The following is a 16,876-nucleotide window of genomic DNA, read 5'->3' as shown; positions in this document are numbered from 1 at the left end:
AGGTGGCAAACCCACAGGTGGCAGGTGCCCCCAACAGAGATTTTGGTGGCCACCCCGCCCCACCTCTCCACCCCCCCCCCCAAAAAACCCTTGCACTCTATTATTTTTATTTAAAAAACCACTTCCTTTTAAAATTGCTCCTATGCATCTCCCACTGTGATGTCAGAGTATTTTTTAAAAGGCCCCTCAATTCCTCCCCCCCCCCGGCTGTAAAAATTTTTTTATATCGACTGCTCCCATAGGTACCCAATGACACCCCTTGCTATACAGGTCTACCGTGACGTCCCAGTAGGGCTTCCTCCCAGGTAAGTAAGAATCAGGCTGCAGCCTCGATGCATTTGTTTGATGTTTGCAGCCACCTTGTAAAAGATCTCTGGCTGGAAAGGCGAGCTGCTAAATGCCACTTTCCGGTTGTCAAGGCTGAGCGAGAATTTAGCACCTTCCCAATTCAAGCCCTACAGGCAAGGGGGGGGGGCTGACCTGTGACCCTCCTGCAATTGCACAAAAAGGTACAACTCCCCATTGGCTTCCTCCAACAAAGCCAGTGGCCGAGGATGAAGGGAGACAGCAGCTCAGCATCACCCAGAAGGCCACAGGCTAGCCAGCCCCTTGCCCTATGGCTGTGCCACCAGGACTTGGCAATTTCACTGGCTTGACACCTATTGCTGGAGGGGAAACAAAAACGCTCTCTCCCTTAGGCTGGCTGGGGATGATGGGAGTTATAGTCCAAAACTACAGAGGGCAAGAGCTACGTTTCACTTTGTTTCAGGGGCACCCATTATTCAACTTCCAGAAGACCACGCTAGATGCAACTGCTGAGGGTATACGTACACAAGCACACCCTTCTAAAAAGAGATCCCAGTTTTGCTTTCCAGAAAACCTGAAACTTGCACACAGAATGAAGAGTATAGGGCCAGGGAATAAAACATTTCCAAAATACTGCGTTCCCCTCCACCCGACCATTGAATGTAAATTCATCTCACACACCCCAAACCGTTGGAATTTTTAGGGGTGAGAAGTCGATACTTTCCCCTTTGTTTTAATTCCCACCCCTTTCCCCTGCTAGAATGAATATCCTCCCTTTTTAAAAAGATGTACGGTAAGGTCACTATTATTTCTATGGAAACCAGGAAAAAAAAACAAGGAAGAGAGTGATGCAGTGGAGGAGGCAGTCGCCCAGTAAGTGGCTACAGGAAAAGCAGTAGCCCTACAGGCTATGAGAGCAGGCCCAGCCCTGGAGGAGATGGCCCCAGGGTTCAATCACAAGGTCTTGTTAGTTCAGGACATCCCAGGTAATCAGGATGGAGAAAAGACCTTTGCCCAGAGCCCTTGGAGGGCTGCTGCCCATCAGAGTTGACAATACTGGGCTCGGTATGTAAGGCAGCTTTCTGGGGAGTGAGCCCACCAAAGGGGGCGGTTCTACCTGAGCCCAGATCTCTGGAGGTCCAGGGCCACCTTATCTGGCCCAAGGGCAGAAGAACGCTCCAGCGAGGCTGCACTCTGGAATCTTTTTATTGGGGGTGAGATGGGGGGGCGCAGAGGGATGACGGTACCATTATCTTCTTCTGCAAGCGCTGGCAGCTGGGGCATGGGCCCGGGGGGAGCGCCTTCTGCTTAAGCTCTTCCAGGACGGGCGCCATGGCATGCTCGACCATCTGTCTCAGCGTGTCCGTGTTCACAAAGCTGTAGCTGTGGCCGGGAGGGAAAAGATGAGGCAGGGTTCATGCAAGGACAAGAGGTTGGGAGCTCCTTCCCTTCTCCTATCCTGCGCTCCCTGAAGGATCTCTGCCTGCTTAGGTTAAAAACAAAATTGCATGCAATCGTACAATTCCTGTAATAAACTTAATGTTTAAATAATATCCGCAAACTGGAAATTTCTCAGTTCAATAGTATCTAATTGAATGATTCAGGTTCCAGTTCCATTAAAAGAGTCTTTTCACGCAAAATATCAATACAGCGTTTGGTGTAGAAGTCTTTTAGAGTCAGAAAGAAATCACAATAATCCGAAGTCAGAATATATCGATACTGCGTTTGATGTAAGAGCCTTCTAAAATAAGGTAGCGTCCACAATAATCCAAAGTCAGAAGCCAGGACAGGGCCCTGTTTCAGTGTCTTTAACCTTCATCAGCTGAAAGGATTGAATATTACAATTACTGTACTCTTACATCAAATGCTGTATTGATATTTTGCATCAAAATTAATGGAACTGGAACCTGAATTATTCAATTAGATACTATTGAACTGAGAAATTTTCAGTTTGTGAATATTATTTAAACATTGTTTATTACAGAAATTGTATCATAGCTGCCAAGTCTCCCGTATTCCCCGGGAAACCCCCGTTTTCCCGGCTGTTCCCAGCCGAAAAAACAGATTTTTTTGTTTTCCCCTGGTTTATTCTGGCGCGGCGGCCATTTTGGAACTGGGCGGAGCATGCTCAGAAGCGACTTTTGATGCTGCTTTGCCCAGTTCCAAAATGGCTGCAGCGCGACTTCTGGTGCGGCGGCCATTATGGAACAGGGCAGAGCAGCATCAAAAGTCGCTTCTGAGCATGCTCCGCCCAGTTCCAAAATGGTGGCAGCGCTACTTCCGGTCTGCTACTTCCGGTCCAGTCCCTTATTTCTCAGGCCGGAACTTGGCAGGTATGAATTGTATGGTATGGTTGCATGCAATTTTGTTTTCTATGTTCACAATTGGTTTGTTAATAGGGATTATTCTCATTATTGAATGGTATTGTTGGCCTGAGTTCTTGGTCTGATTCTTATTGGTGTGTATGATAACAAGAACTCCAATTTATCTAATAGGTTAAAAAAAAAAAAGAGGCAGCCATGGCCACAGATCTAGATGGCTTTAAAAGATGGTTAGACAAACTGCAAGGTGGTGGCTATCGACATCTACCAGGAGGCAGACTCATAGAGTTGGAAGGGACCCTGAGGACAGCCCAAAGCCCTACAATGCAGGAATATCCAGATGTCCCATATGGGGGGGGGGGAATCGAACCTGCAACCTTGGCGTTATCAGCACCACGCTCTAGCCCACTGAGCTATCCAGGCTGACTAGATGGGTACAAGCCCACTCAGGGAGGATAAGGCGATCGACTTGTCGTGGTGGCTTTAGACTGACCGCCCTTGGATATCAGTCGCTGGGAACAGCAAATGGTGCTGTTCCGCTGCAGTCCTGCCAGCAGGTTTTCCCCAGGCATCTGTTTAGCCACGACATTGTGGCTGCAGGACTGGGCGGTCCACTGGTCTGATCTAGCAAAGCTCTTCCTATCTCTAGCAGCGCAGACCAGGAAAAAAATCAGCCGCTCAAGGCACAGTGGTTTGGTCTCCTCTTAGTACTTCCAAACATACATACCAATACCAGGAAGACTGGAGGTTTGTTGCTTCATTATTTTTGTGAAGAAACGGAAGCAAGAATCCAAATCTTAACACCTGATTTTGTAGGAAACTGCCAAGTCTGTTCTGAAACTCTGGCGGCAGCCAATTCTAACGTGGGCAACAGCCTGCATGCTTGCATACTATATTGTCCCCTTCTCTTCCATGAATTTCCAGTGTTCTTGTGATCTTGAGTGCGTTTGTGGCCCTGCTGTTGCGCTGCTCCGACGTATAGCATGCGTGTGCAGGGATTTCTAAATGGTGAGAGTCTGCCACCGCTGTATCCTTTGAACGGTCTTGGAGCCCTTCTACCCTGTGCCCAGCCTCCTTGCTCCTGGCTCAGCTTATATTCCCCCATCCTGACCCCTCCACCCTTGTGTGTCTCTGAAGCCAGTACCTGGAACATCTGGCGCAGCTAGCAGGGTGCCTGTCAGGCGTCTCCAGGGGCTTGAGTGCTGAGAGATGCCGCGACACATCCTCCATGAGTGACTTCACTTGCCACAGGCCATCCAGGTCAGCGCGGAGCTGGGTGAGAGAGACAGACGTCCGCTTGGCCCTGGCACAGGAAGAAAGGGGAAAGGGGGAAAAGGCGGCTGCTGTAAACTCAACTACAGTGGTACCTCGGTTTGCAAACTTAATCCGTTCTTAAACCAAAGCGTTCTTAAACCAAGGCATGCTTTCCCATAGAAAGTAATGGAAAACGGATTAATCCGTTCCAGGTGATGAAAAACAACCGCTAAAACAGCAATTTAACATGAATTTTATTACTGTAACTTACAAGACCATTGATCCATAAAATGAAGGCGATAATCAATGTACTGTATTATAAAAATAAGACAGTATTGTAGATGAAAAAAATTAAAATTACATTTTTCCCCTTACATGCACTGATGATAGTCATTGTTTGGATTGGGGGGGGGGCTTTTTATCCATTTCTGCAGTCACACAATCAACCAGTAGCTGAACTGGGTTCCACACAGTCACAGAAACAAGTCACAAAAACGAAGCAACAAGCCACAGCCACAAGTCAGTCCCATAAAACGAAGAACAAGTCGCAGTCAAAAAAAATGAAAAAGCCACACAAAAAAAACTTTTTTCCCCAGCAAGAACAAAAGCTCCAAATAGGTTGCCTACCCCTCCCCTAATGGGTGGAGTAATGGTTGCCTTGGTACATCAGGCAGCATTCCAGCCGCACAAACATTTAGGCGGCTACATGCTCATTCCCGTCTCCATTTGGGCATTACCAACACCTCAAGGGCACTTCTTAGCTGGCCAAAGGACTTGGGAAGGGCCAAGGAGGAGTGGGGGTCCAAGGAGAGTGGGAGAGTCGTGCCCAGGGAGAGCCGTGAGGGCCAGAGAGAGAACCTCAGGGGCCACCTTTTGTCCCGTGGGCCAGAGGTCCTTTGAGAAAGGGGGCCCTGATGGCAATAATAAGGAATGTAAATGTACCTAGGCAAAAAATAATAGAGGAATGGAGGTATGTACAGGAATACCTGGAAAAAGAAAATATAGAGAACAACTTGGTGACATGCTTAGAATAGAGATATAAGAGAGGAGAAATGATAATACAAAAAAAAGAAGAAGAAGTTAGAAACAAGAAGATATAGAAGTACGGTAAGGGATAATGAGTATATAAAGTAAAGCGTATTGTAAATAGTAGGAAGTAACCATTTTTTCTCTCTCCTTTTTCTTTTTCTTCTTTTTCTTCTTTTCTCTTTTCTTTTTTCTTTCCCTCCTTTTTTTTCTTTCTTCTCTTTTCCCTTTTTCATCTCTCTTTTTCTTTTTTTCTATGCCAAGGAGACTGGAAGCTACTATATGGATGAATCTTTTATATTTTGCTTAGTATGTATCCTTGGCCTTTATTTGTATCTTAATTTTGGATGAGTGACTGTATGGTATTTATGATATGTTTGAGTTATTTTTTGCATTTATGATTGATATGAGTTACTTTTCAATGTAGCTCTATTTTAAAACTTTTTTTCCCTTTTTTCGTAACGTGTTTAAAGAGAAATAAAGTTTATTATAAAATAAAAATTAAAAAAAAGAGAGAGAAAGGGGGCCCTGATTTGGCTCGGGAAAGACACGTACGTGGCAGAGACCTCATCCAGCTCCTCTCGCAGCATCCTGAGCGCCTGGCCGTGTTCCAGGTGCGTCCTCTCCCACTGGGGAAGCACCCCCTCCAAGCGCACTCCCAGCTGGGCCAGCAACCGCAGCACCTCCTTTTGGGTCAGCCCATCCCGCTGAGACCTCCCGGTTAGCTCCAGCACGCATTTCCTAAAACGTGGGAAATGAATGAATTGGGGGGGGGGGGGAAACAGCCGTGTTGGGAGGCAGGGAGAGCTCTCCCTAGCGAGGCGCCACCTTTCCCGCTCCTACTCCATACGATACCTGATCTCTTCCATGCATGCCAAGGTGGCGACTGTGTTTAGCTTTCCGTCGCAGGCCCCCTCGTCCCCTGGCCCTCCTCGTGACTGCCCGCTCTCCAGCGCCCCTCGCAGGCTGTTGATGGACGCCAGGATCGCAGCGGTGGCCCGCTGCAGGTCACCCTCCTCCAGGCTGGGGGATCTCAGGGGCGAGGCTGCTGCACTGCCCACCAGGTCGAGGAGCTGCTTGGAGACCCCGGACGCCATCCGCTGCTCCAGCTCCTGCCACTCTCGCTCCTGCCGGCCGAGATCCTCCGCTTGCACCTGCCGCTGTAAGAAACGCAGCTTCTCCTAGATGGAGGCCGCGTTTGGGGAACGGGGGGGAAATGATGCTTGTTTGTTGCTTGGCTTATTTATTCATTTGTTAGTTTGCAAGTGAATAAAATTCATGTGTAATACAGTTGTCTAACGTCCAGAATTTCCTGGACAAGGCCAGTATTCGGCCCTCCTAAGCAGTCTGGGCTGAAATGGCGGGAATGTCCGGGATTTTTTTTTTTTTTTGCAAAAAAATGCTCAACCACTTTAGGCAAAAAAAACCCCTCAACAACTTTGGCTAAATAACAAACAAACAAACACTCGATAACTTTTGTGTCCAGATTTTCACTTTTTGAAATATGGCAACCCTAATGTATAATAAACAACTGAACAACAACAAAAATTAATAATAATAATAATAATAATAATAATAATAATAATAATAATAATTCGACTTATATGCTGCCCTTTAGCAAAAGATCCCAAGATGGTGTACAACATTAAAAACACATCACAGAATGCCAGTGATAAAAGCATAATAAAATAATAATAAAAAGCACATTGACAGACAGCCTAATAAAAAAATAGTTATCCTCCCCCACCCCCACACACTTTCACAGGCCATAGATTATTTATTAGCCATAGGCCTGGGTAAAGAGGAATATTTTTGCCTGGTACCTAAAGACATGAAATGATGGCGCCAGGCAAACCGCTTTGGGGAGAGCATTCCACAGTTTGGGAGCCACCACAGAAAAGGTCCGATCTCTTGTTGCCACCCTCCGAACCTATCTTCATTAGGGCCGTTTGCCTTTATGAGCCTCCTTGTATTTTCCCCCCTTACAAAAGAAACTAATTGCATGTTAGCTTCGGGTCTCCCTCTCTGACCTGTGAATGACCTGATCTTCCTGTTGGCCCTGTGTCACACATACAGGCAATTTTTATGAGCATGGCATGCAAAACTGCAGCCTTGTTCTCCGTTTATACTAGGACCTCCTGGCCTCCCCCTCACCTCCAGCAGCACCGAGTTCTTCTTGAGCACGTTGGTCTTCATTTCAGCATCCTCTACTGATTTTGAGACCTTCCGGCAACTCTCCTAGGGGAGAAGATCGCAGAGATTCAAACACTAGCCCACTAACAGGAAAGGAACAGAGTGAGCTAACATGATTCTTCATTCAGTGCAGAGAATAAGGTTCGACTAAATGTTCCTTTGGGGTCGCCTCCAAGCCTGTGACCTTAGAGCTGTAAGATGCAATGCCTGCAGAAAAGGGGACTGCTGAAATGTTCACACCCGTTTCTCTGTTGAAGAAATTGGTCCTTGCCAGTCAGGTCTGCTAAGTATCTGCTTTGTTACGTAATTTGGGGGGAAATGTCGCTGCCACAGAAATATAGCACAGTAGCTGGAGACACTTTGGAAAGGTGAGTTGAAAGGGACATGGGTTTCTCTCTCACCTGCTCCTCACCAGCTGGAGATTATGGACTCAGCTACATTAGCAAAGAAACAACGATTTGAATGTGCTATAAATATGCAACACCAGAGGGCACCAGAGAGCAGGAAATTTTTTATGTGCTATTTTCCATAGGGTTTCCCCCCTTTTGTTATAATGATCTAATTCAGGGGTAGTCAACCTTTTTATACCAGGCTCCCCCAAACTTCGGCCCTCCAGATGTTTTGGACTACAATTCCCATAATCCCTGACCACTGGTCCTGTTAGCTAGGGATCATGGGAGTTGTAGGCCAAAACATCTGGAGGGCCGCAGTTTGGGGATGGCTGTTTTTATACCTACCGCTTACTAATGAATCTTTCTTGGTGGTAAAATTTCCTTACTGCCCATCAGTGCTCGATGGAAGGAGGATTCAGCTTGTGCCGTAGAACCCCCTACCGCCCACCTAGAATCCTGAAATGCCCACTAGTGGGTGGTAGGGACCAGGTTGGCAACCCCTGATTTAATTTATTACTTATTTACAGTGGTACCTTGGGTTACAAACAACTCGGGTTACAAACACTTCGGGTTACAAACTCCGCTAACCCGGAAGTAGTAACCCGGGTTAAAAACTTTGTTCCAGGATGAGAACAGAAATTGCGTGCCGGCGGTGTGGCAGGAGCGGGAGGCCCCATTAGCTAAAGTGGTACCTCAAGTTAAGAACGGTTTCAGGTTAAGAACGGACCTCCAAAACGAATTACGTTCGTAACCAGAGGTACCATTGTATAGCGTTTTCCCCCTGTGTGTAGATCCACCCTATGTCATCTCGAGATGTGTCTATGAAAGAGCCGCAAACTGGCAACTGGGAAAGATACAGAGAGCTTGGCTTGTTCTCTGCGACGAATCCAGTGCTGTGGCATTGCAAAGCCCCCACCCCCGGAAACCTAATGGGGGGAGCAGGATCTATTGAAGTATTGATGCTATGAGTCCTTCCATCGTATGCTCAGTCTGTATGCATAGGCAAATTTTTGCAGAAAATGTCACCAGCCTCCAGTGGCCTTCATTCCAATGGAACCAAATCAAAGGTGTGTGCTTGGTATCCCTGAAACCTCCCGCCGCTTGGAGATAGGGACACGTGTAAGAATATTTACCATCACATTTATATCTCACCTTTCCTCCAAGGAGCTCAAGGTGGCCCCTGCTCGCCTTTTTCTCCCCATAACAACCCTGTGGAGTAGGCCCCAGGTCTCCCAGTCCAACACTCTTAACCACAACACCAAACTGGCTATGTACACAATCATTAACAGTGCAACCCTGTGAATGTTACAGTGGTACCTCGCAAGACGAAATTAATTCGTTCCACAAGTCATTTCGTGTTGCGATCATTTCGTCTTGTGAAGTGCGGTTTCCCATAGGAATGCACTGAAATTTAATCAATGCGTTCTTATGGGGGGGGGGAGTACAAAAAAGGTGCCGACTCACCCACCATGGCCGCTCCGGAGGTTTTTAAGGCTCTGGGGAGGGGGAAGCAGGAGGAGGGCCAGGGAGAGGCTCCCTCCCTCCTTCCCCAGCAGCCGCTCATGCCCAAGCAGACGGCCACTCGCGCCCAGCTGTACGCTTCGGCAGCCTGCACAGCCAGTGGGACTGGACTGGAGCAGATGGAGCGATCCCGGGCCGGCCCAAAGGTGAGGAGAAAACGTGCAGCAGAGGCGGCGCTGAGGGGGCGATCCCGGGCTGGGCCGAGGGTCAGGAGAAAGTGTGCCACTGCGGCGGCGCTGAGGGAGCCAATTCCGGGCCAGCCCGAGGGTCAGGAGAAAGCGCGCAGCGGCACTGAGGGGGCCGATTCTGGGCCGGCAACAGCAGCGGGCGGCAGCGGATCCCCGAAGGCGAGCAGTGAGGGCAAGGGACTTTACTGTAATGCGTCCCTATTCGTCCTGCGAAGCACGGCCATATAACACTTGGTTTTGCGAGGCATCTCGCGCAACGCAAAACGCTGTTGTCTTGTGGGTTTCTCGTTGCGCGAGGCATTCATCTTGCGGGCATAGCTGCCAAGTTCCGGCTTGAGAAATAAGGGACTGGACTGGAAGTAGCAGACTGGAAGTAGCGCTGCCGCCATTTTTGAACTGGGTGGAGCATGCTCAGAAGCTACTTTTGATGCTGCTCTGCCCTGTTCCAAAATGGCCGCCGCACCAGAAGTCGCGCTGCGGCCATTTTGGAACTGGGCAAAGCAGTATCAAAAGTCGCTTCTGAGCATGCTCCGCCCAGTTCAAAAATGGCCGTCGTGCCAGAATAAACCGGGGAAAACAAAAAAAACCGTTTTTTCGGCTGGGGACAGCCGGAAAAACAGGGATTTCCCGGGGGATACGGGAGACTTGGCAGCTATGCTTGCGGGGTACCACTCCCAGGAAAAATGTGCATAAGATAGTACACTACATACCATAACTATGACTACTGATAAAGCCCAATTGGCTTCATTTTCCTAAACCTATACTACAGTACATATTTTGGAAAGTCGTTTGTCTGTTCTCTGTGCATTTGGATGTTCTCTCGATATATCAAAACCAAATTTCAGAAACCAGGACAGCTTCTCTAAATCAGGGACGTCCCTGGAAAATAGGGACACCTGGAGGGCCTGGTATTTGTCTACGTTCGGATAGAACTGGATGCCATTTTGACTGAAGGTGGTGGACTGAACCTTTATAAACTGAACTGTTTTTGTTTTTTGGGTTTTTTGTTTTCTTAGAATTCCTGAGCAGCACCAGGAACAAGGTTGCTAGTATTGCAGTAAACCCACAATTTATGTGGGATTACATTACGTGGATCGTGCCTAAAGCCAAAATCACATATAGTCAAAACACATTGGGTTCAATGGTGGGTGGGACTGTGGAAGTATTTTTTTCCCGGGCACCCGGCACTTACCGCCCCCTTTAATTTTTTTGCATTTTTTTATTTACCAAGGTGACTGCATGCACGCTAAATGTGTATAAATTGTGGGCTTACTGTCGTTTATCAAGAAAACGGAATCAACTAATTTGTAAATCGTATGTATTAATAATTACGAAACCTACGCATTTCATCTAGCTAAGTCTGCATGGAAAAACAACAACCCGGCACGTTATACAAAGAGAACACTAATTCAATCAATCCGTGCACCATTTATCCAAAACGACTGGTCTGGATGACACAGACAATCCAACCAACTGCCTTCAAGCCAGCTATCCGAGGGGAGATCTGTGCGGCAGAAGCTACCCTGTTCTCCTGGCCTGGACAATGTCACCTCCTTTGCTGCTGGAGAGGAACTGGTCTTCATCAAGAGGAGGAAAGCCAGAATGTCATTGACATCACCAACAAGTTGCTGCTCTTCTGCATAGAAGGAACTAGATCTCTGACTTCGAAACTCTGGCGGCTGGTGTTGATTGAGAGTAAGTGGAGGCAGGCATAGCAAATCCTCTTCTTCCCTGCTGAGTTTTGCAAGGGCAACACTGAGACTAAGGAGGAGGAAGCTGAAAGGAAGTGCCATTTCTTAAACTGGTTGTAAGAAAGCAAGCAGGTAGGCAGGGCATGGGCTGACTGAAGCAGTGTTAGAAACTCAGGTATACAGTGGTACCTTGGTTCTTAAACTTAGTCTGTTCCGGAAGTCCGTTCCAAAACCAAAAGCGTTCCAAAACCAAGGCACGCTTTCCCATAGAAAGTAATGCAAAGTGGATGAATCCGTTCCAGACTTTTAAAAAACAACCCCTAAAACAGCGATTTAACATGGATTTTACTATCTAAGGAGACCAGTAGCTGAACTGGGTTCTACACAGTCACACACACACAAAAGGAGAGCCACAGAAACGCAAAATAAATAGCAAAAACAGACAGACCTCAGCGTAACACTCAAAACGGAAGTGTGGCACTCAAAACAGAAGCACAATACGACTTTTCGGTTCCTGAAATTCATTCTGACTTTGCAGCTAAAATATCATGGATAGAATCTTACAGGGTGTGTGTATGGAAACCGTCAAGATCCACGGATGCCCAGGCAGGCACCTCCAAATGGTGGAGATTTAGGGCGCCATCCTGGTGGCCTGGGCATCTTCACTTGGTCGCAAGTGGCTAATATGCCAGGTGCAAAATTGCCTGACACCTGGTGAATTTTAAAAGTTGTTTGAGCACCAAGGCGTTTGAGAACCAAGGCACCACTGTATAAGCTAGGTGCCAAATGGCTTCTTAAACCAGGGTTACAGTTGCCAAAACGGAATGTCTAGTTGCCATTTTGGGGGCCAGACAGCTGAAAAGTCATATTTCTCACAATACGACTTTTCGGTTCCTGAAATTCATTCTGACTGTGCAGCTAAAATATCATGGATAGAATCCTGGTGCCCGGGCATCTTCACTTGGTCGCAAGTGGCTAATATGCCAGGTGCAAAATTGCCTGGCACCTGGTGAATTTTAAACGCTGGCCTGAAGGCTACCTGAGGTTTATTTACGTTATTTGTTTCATAAAATTTATATACCGCTTGATTGTGGGGTAGGGGAATCAAAGCAGTGTACAAAAAAAATATGAAACAACAAATGTGGCACTAAGAATAAATAAATTACAACCATAACATACGGAAAGTTAAAACCACAATGAAGTAGACCAAAACAAATGAATCCTCATACAAACTTTTTGAAACATCTGAGTAGGCTGATCTAAACAACAATGTCTTCAGCAAGCCCCAAAAACTATACAGTGAAGGTGCCTGTCTGATATCAATATGCAGGGAGTTCCGGAGTTTAGTTCCTGCCAGCCACCCTGAATGACCAAATTTTTACAGATGCAGTGTGGATATTATGTGGCACCTGCAAAAGGGTAGATATGAGGCGGTGGGGCACTGCCCCATTTGCCCTCATGGACTGCCCTATAAGAGTTGTGACTTGTAAGAACCTGTGCTTGAGTTTGCTTTTCCCTCCTCCCTCCTCCTCGCTTTTCCTCAAGTGCCCTGTCTCTTTAGAATTTAGATTGTGAGCCTGAGGGCAGGAACTGCCTTGGCGCTGGTTTTTATCAGCACTTGGAGCACACCCACGTTGAACATCCACACGCAGACTGTTAAAAAAAACCTGGCCACACCCAATAATTCACTCAATTTCTCTCCATCTCCGTATGTTCTTATTTAGATTAATTCTAGAATAATACCAATTAAAATAAAAGAAGTAGCACAGAGCACAATAAAGCGCAGCGAAATGGCATTACAATAACAAAGCGGAATACATTACGATATAATAAAAAATGTGATCATTAACCATAATTATCCCGCTAATGTTTTTTTAATAGTTTAAATGAATGGTACCCATTACTCCATCTCTACTCCTCATAAAGTATACAAATAATGCCATGTTGGTTTTTTGTTTTGTTTTGTTAGCAGCATGTTGATTCCCCTGAAAATCTGCATTAAAAGAAGGGCATTTTCCCATTTGTCCTGGGCCTCTGGCAGTACTCCTGCTGCCATGGAAACAAACACAAACTGCCTTGAGGCTGTCCCGCCAACTCAGATGGATGTCATTCTAAAATCTAGCTAGTTGCGTAATCCTTGCCGATTTGGCAGAGCCAGAAGAATTAAGTCCATATGCACCCACCCCCTTCCTCCTCAACTTACAAGTCCCCACCAATTGGAATAAAACAGGAAGGCTACTTCCATATTGACATTCTTTCAGACCATCTTGCTAAATGCAAGACAAAAGCAAAGAGCACATGGGTGTAGCCAGGATTTCTGTTAGGTGGCGCAGGACTTTGGGGAGGGGGGGGAAGAACGGATGCGATGGGTCAGTTAGTTCAATATTTCTATTGTTTTACTTGATTGGGGAGGGGGCAGCTGCCCCTTGGCTATGCCCCTGAAAGAGCATCATTTTCCAGCTTCATTTGAAAATTCTAATGGAGGCAAAATCGAAGCGCTCTACCCGCCGTTCACCAATGCCTATCTTTTATTTCCTTGTTAAGTAAACTATGACCTTGTAAGCAGCTCTGATTCAACTATTGGTTTTAATGAGAGGATGAAAGGGGAGAGGATGAAAGGGGAGGTCGGAAAGGCTGTTGGGCACTTTAATCATTGCATGTTACCCTGCCCTTTCCTCCAAGAAGCTCAGGGTGGCGTCCAAGTTTTCCCCTACGACTTATATTCACAACAACCGCACCAGGTAGGTTAGGCCGAGGCAACGACTGGCCCAAGCTTCAAGGCTTAGATGGGATTTGAACCTGGATCTTCACTTAGTTCAGATCCAGCACCATACTCATGGGCTGTGTCGCTGCTGAGGGGTGACTGGTCAGTCTGGCACCCGGAATAGCCTTGAGCCCAACACATAGGCACACCCTAGCCTGGGGAATCAGCTACATTAGTCCAAAATCAATGTTTTGAATGTGTCATAAACATGCAACATCAGATGGCGCCAGAGAGCAAAAAAAATTCTATGTCATTTTTACATAGTGCTTTTTTTTCTCCTTTTGTTATAACGATTTAATTTCCAACTCATTTAAAGTGGTTCTTTTCCTGTGTGTAGATCCATCCTAGGTCATGCTTGGAATACTGTGTGCTGTTCTGGTCCCAATCCCCCCCCCCCAAAAGGAGAGCATCTGGCAGGGAATGTTGCAGGAAAGGGCAACTAAGAGTGCAATTCCTTCCATGCCTACTCAGAAGTAAGCCCGTTTGAGATCGGTGGGAATTACTACCAGATAAGCATGCACGGAATTGTAGCCCAAGACGATTTGAGAGGTCGAAGCACATTCTATGCAAGAGAAAGCTAACGTTTTGGGGGCACATATAAGATGGGTGCACTTAGTTAGATCCTAAGTACAGACGTGATAGGGGTTTGTAAAAATTATGTGCGGTGCAGAAAAAATAGATGCAGACCCCCCCCTTTCTGACGCTAGAATTTGGGGACCTCCAATGAATCTGATCAGCAGTAGGTTCAAGACATACAAGAGACCACAGTGCATAATTATTATATGGAACTCATTGCCACAAGGTGTGGCAACAGGCACTGGCTTCAACAGCTTTAAAAGGGAAGTAGACAAATTCACAGCAAATTGGTAAGTCAGTGGCACTGTTCGGAGGCAGCGTATTCCCAAAATTCTGGCTGTTGTGGGGGCAACAGTAGGAAAGGGCTGTTGCCTTCCATACCTATTTGTGGACTTCCCAAAGGGGTTGGCCACTTTGAGAAGCAAAATGCTGGACTAGGCAGACCTTTGGTCTTTTCTCATGTCCTTTCCTAGTAAAGATCTCTCCTCATTTGAGCAGAAATGGTTGCTTGGGTGCTTCCCACCCACCAAACCCGAACACGGGGTCCCTTCTGTTACAGGAATTCTAAGGTCTTAAATACAGAATAAATGTTGATAATTTCACACGGTAAACACACATACATAAGCATATAACCTACATGTCTAAAATAGTACAGAGCAATCCTAAAGCGATCTTCGCTCTCCTAAAGACTCTCAATATTTCCTCTGCCTCCTTAATCTCCCTTGCCTGAGAACAGGTAGGCAGACAGCAATCAGGGGAAGTTCCTGAAGGAATTCCTCTCCTATATCTATGAACCTCCTTTGTATATTAATTGTCATTGTTTGCCCAGATGCTCTGCATTGGGGAATGTCTGACGGGCATTTATCCAGGCATCCCCAAACGTTGGCCCTCCAGATGTTTTGGCCTACAACTCCCATGATCCCTAGCTAACAGGACCACTGGTCAGGGATGGTGGGATTTGTAGTCCAAAACATCTGGAGGGCCAATGTTTGGGGATGCCTGCTCTTATCAAATGCTAACGTTTTGTGTAAACTGAGTCTGGAACTATGTAAAACTTGCTAAAATCCTCATGGATATCACATGTTGGCCTGCCTGAGCCACAGTAACCCCACCTGATGTGGGATGTAATTTCTGGCTGTTTGTAGAGGGGACTGCCCTTCTCCATGCAAAAATGCAAACCCTTGAAAAGAGATGTTTCTTCTTGGTTCGGGGCTTCTCTCGCCTCCTTGCCAGGAGAGGAGGGAACTCTGTTGCAACAGAAAAATAAAGATCTGCCTTGCCTTCGCTGGATCCAGGGGCGTAGGTGGGGGCGGTCTGCCCCGGGTGTCATCCCTGGGTGTGTGTGGGTGTGTGTGTGTGTGTGTGACAAAATTTCCCCTGGGTAGATCACCCCGCCCCTGGGTGGATCACCACCATGCCAATCGCCCCCCAGGAGGAGCTCCATTGCGCCGATCGCCCCCCGGGCGGATCGCCCTGCTCCCGGGTGCCCGAGCGGCTAGCTCTGCTGCTGACTGGATCCTGCCTCCATCCATTCATCTCTGACCGATCATGGACTTAGGGGACTCAGTCCCTTGGGGAGCTGGGCAGCAAAAGCCAACCACCCCTATTTATTTTCTATATCACTTCCAACTCTACAAGTCTATGATGATTTTATGTCTTGAGCCGGCTAACACATCCCTCACCTTGAGGTGGGTGCAGTACTCTTCCAGGTCCTCAGCCTCCTGCCTGCGCCGCTCCAGGTTTTCGCACAGCACTGTGCACTCACTCTGCACACAGAGCAGAAGGGGAACGGCTGAGAAGGCGGAGAGGGTGTTCTCGACGGCAAGCAAATGTGCTAGAGGTGGCCTTGTCCCTGCAAAGAAGCAGCCCCTACCTCTCTCTCCCTTTCCAGAAGCTTTGTGGCCAAATCGCTCCAGCACAGTGTTTCTCAAGCGGTGGCAGGCCTCAGCGCCACCATGCACCCCAGTTGCCTCCTCACTCGCTCGCTCGCCCACCCTGCCTGCTGGCCATTGTTGCCTGGCCCAACGCTAGATTTGCTGCTTGCTAAAACCAACTCCTTGCATGCCAGTTGAAGAGGCTCGGAAGACTGAGAAGTTGTAACAGAGGCAGATTTCGGGGGACGCAACCAGGTGCCGGACAACGTAAAGGGAGAGGTATGGGGAGAGTACCAAATATTGGCGTTGCTGAAATTGAAAAGCCCCACGTCTGCCACCAGTTGCGAGGTAGCAGGAGGGCAGAGGAGAGATGGAAATGGAGGGCCTTGGTCCTCTGAGGGGAAAGGACCAGAGGAAATGTTGAAGGAAATGAGAAAGGCAGAGAGGAGGTTGATATTTTTTGGTAATAACAATAGCCGGGGAAATAAACGAATAGGAAAAAAAAACAAGGAAGAAGTGAAGAAGTGAAACATAAAAGGGGCAGGGAGGAGGAATGAACCTTCGGTTTGCAAAGGTACAAATCGCTTGGGTGAGGCATGGTGGGGAGGGAAAATATAAAATGAATTGCCTGCCCCACATAGAGGCTCTGGGTCGGCAAATTCTGCCTAAAATGGGGAGGCTGAGACATGTTACTTCTAGAGCCAATGCCTGTACTTTGTTTGAGGAAAGCTGAACTGTGGAGATCCTTGCCACAAGGAAATTGCTCTTGG

General features: G+C 47.3%; 1 protein-coding gene across 1 annotated transcript in view; it reads right to left on the bottom strand.

The window, feature by feature from the left end:
- The window catches only part of TSKS (testis specific serine kinase substrate), a 29,099-nt gene that overhangs the window by 2,427 nt on the left and 9,796 nt on the right, over nucleotides 1-16,876 (bottom strand). The window contains exons 4-9 of the mRNA XM_088655030.1: nucleotides 15,915-15,998; nucleotides 7,062-7,145; nucleotides 5,763-6,088; nucleotides 5,463-5,648; nucleotides 3,772-3,930; nucleotides 1,554-1,689 (exon numbers count right to left, since the gene is read on the bottom strand). Coding sequence (XP_088511156.1) covers nucleotides 1,554-1,689; nucleotides 3,772-3,930; nucleotides 5,463-5,648; nucleotides 5,763-6,088; nucleotides 7,062-7,145; nucleotides 15,915-15,998 — 975 coding nt within the window. The remainder of the gene's footprint in view (nucleotides 1-1,553; nucleotides 1,690-3,771; nucleotides 3,931-5,462; nucleotides 5,649-5,762; nucleotides 6,089-7,061; nucleotides 7,146-15,914; nucleotides 15,999-16,876) is intronic.

The sequence above is a fragment of the Zootoca vivipara genome, chromosome 12, assembly GCF_965207765.1.
Source record: "Zootoca vivipara chromosome 12, rZooViv2.hap1.1, whole genome shotgun sequence".
In the NCBI taxonomy this organism is placed as follows: Eukaryota; Metazoa; Chordata; class Lepidosauria; order Squamata; family Lacertidae; genus Zootoca; species Zootoca vivipara.
Note: the sequence above shows the minus strand (reverse complement) of the source record. Positions and strands in the feature narration are given on the sequence as shown.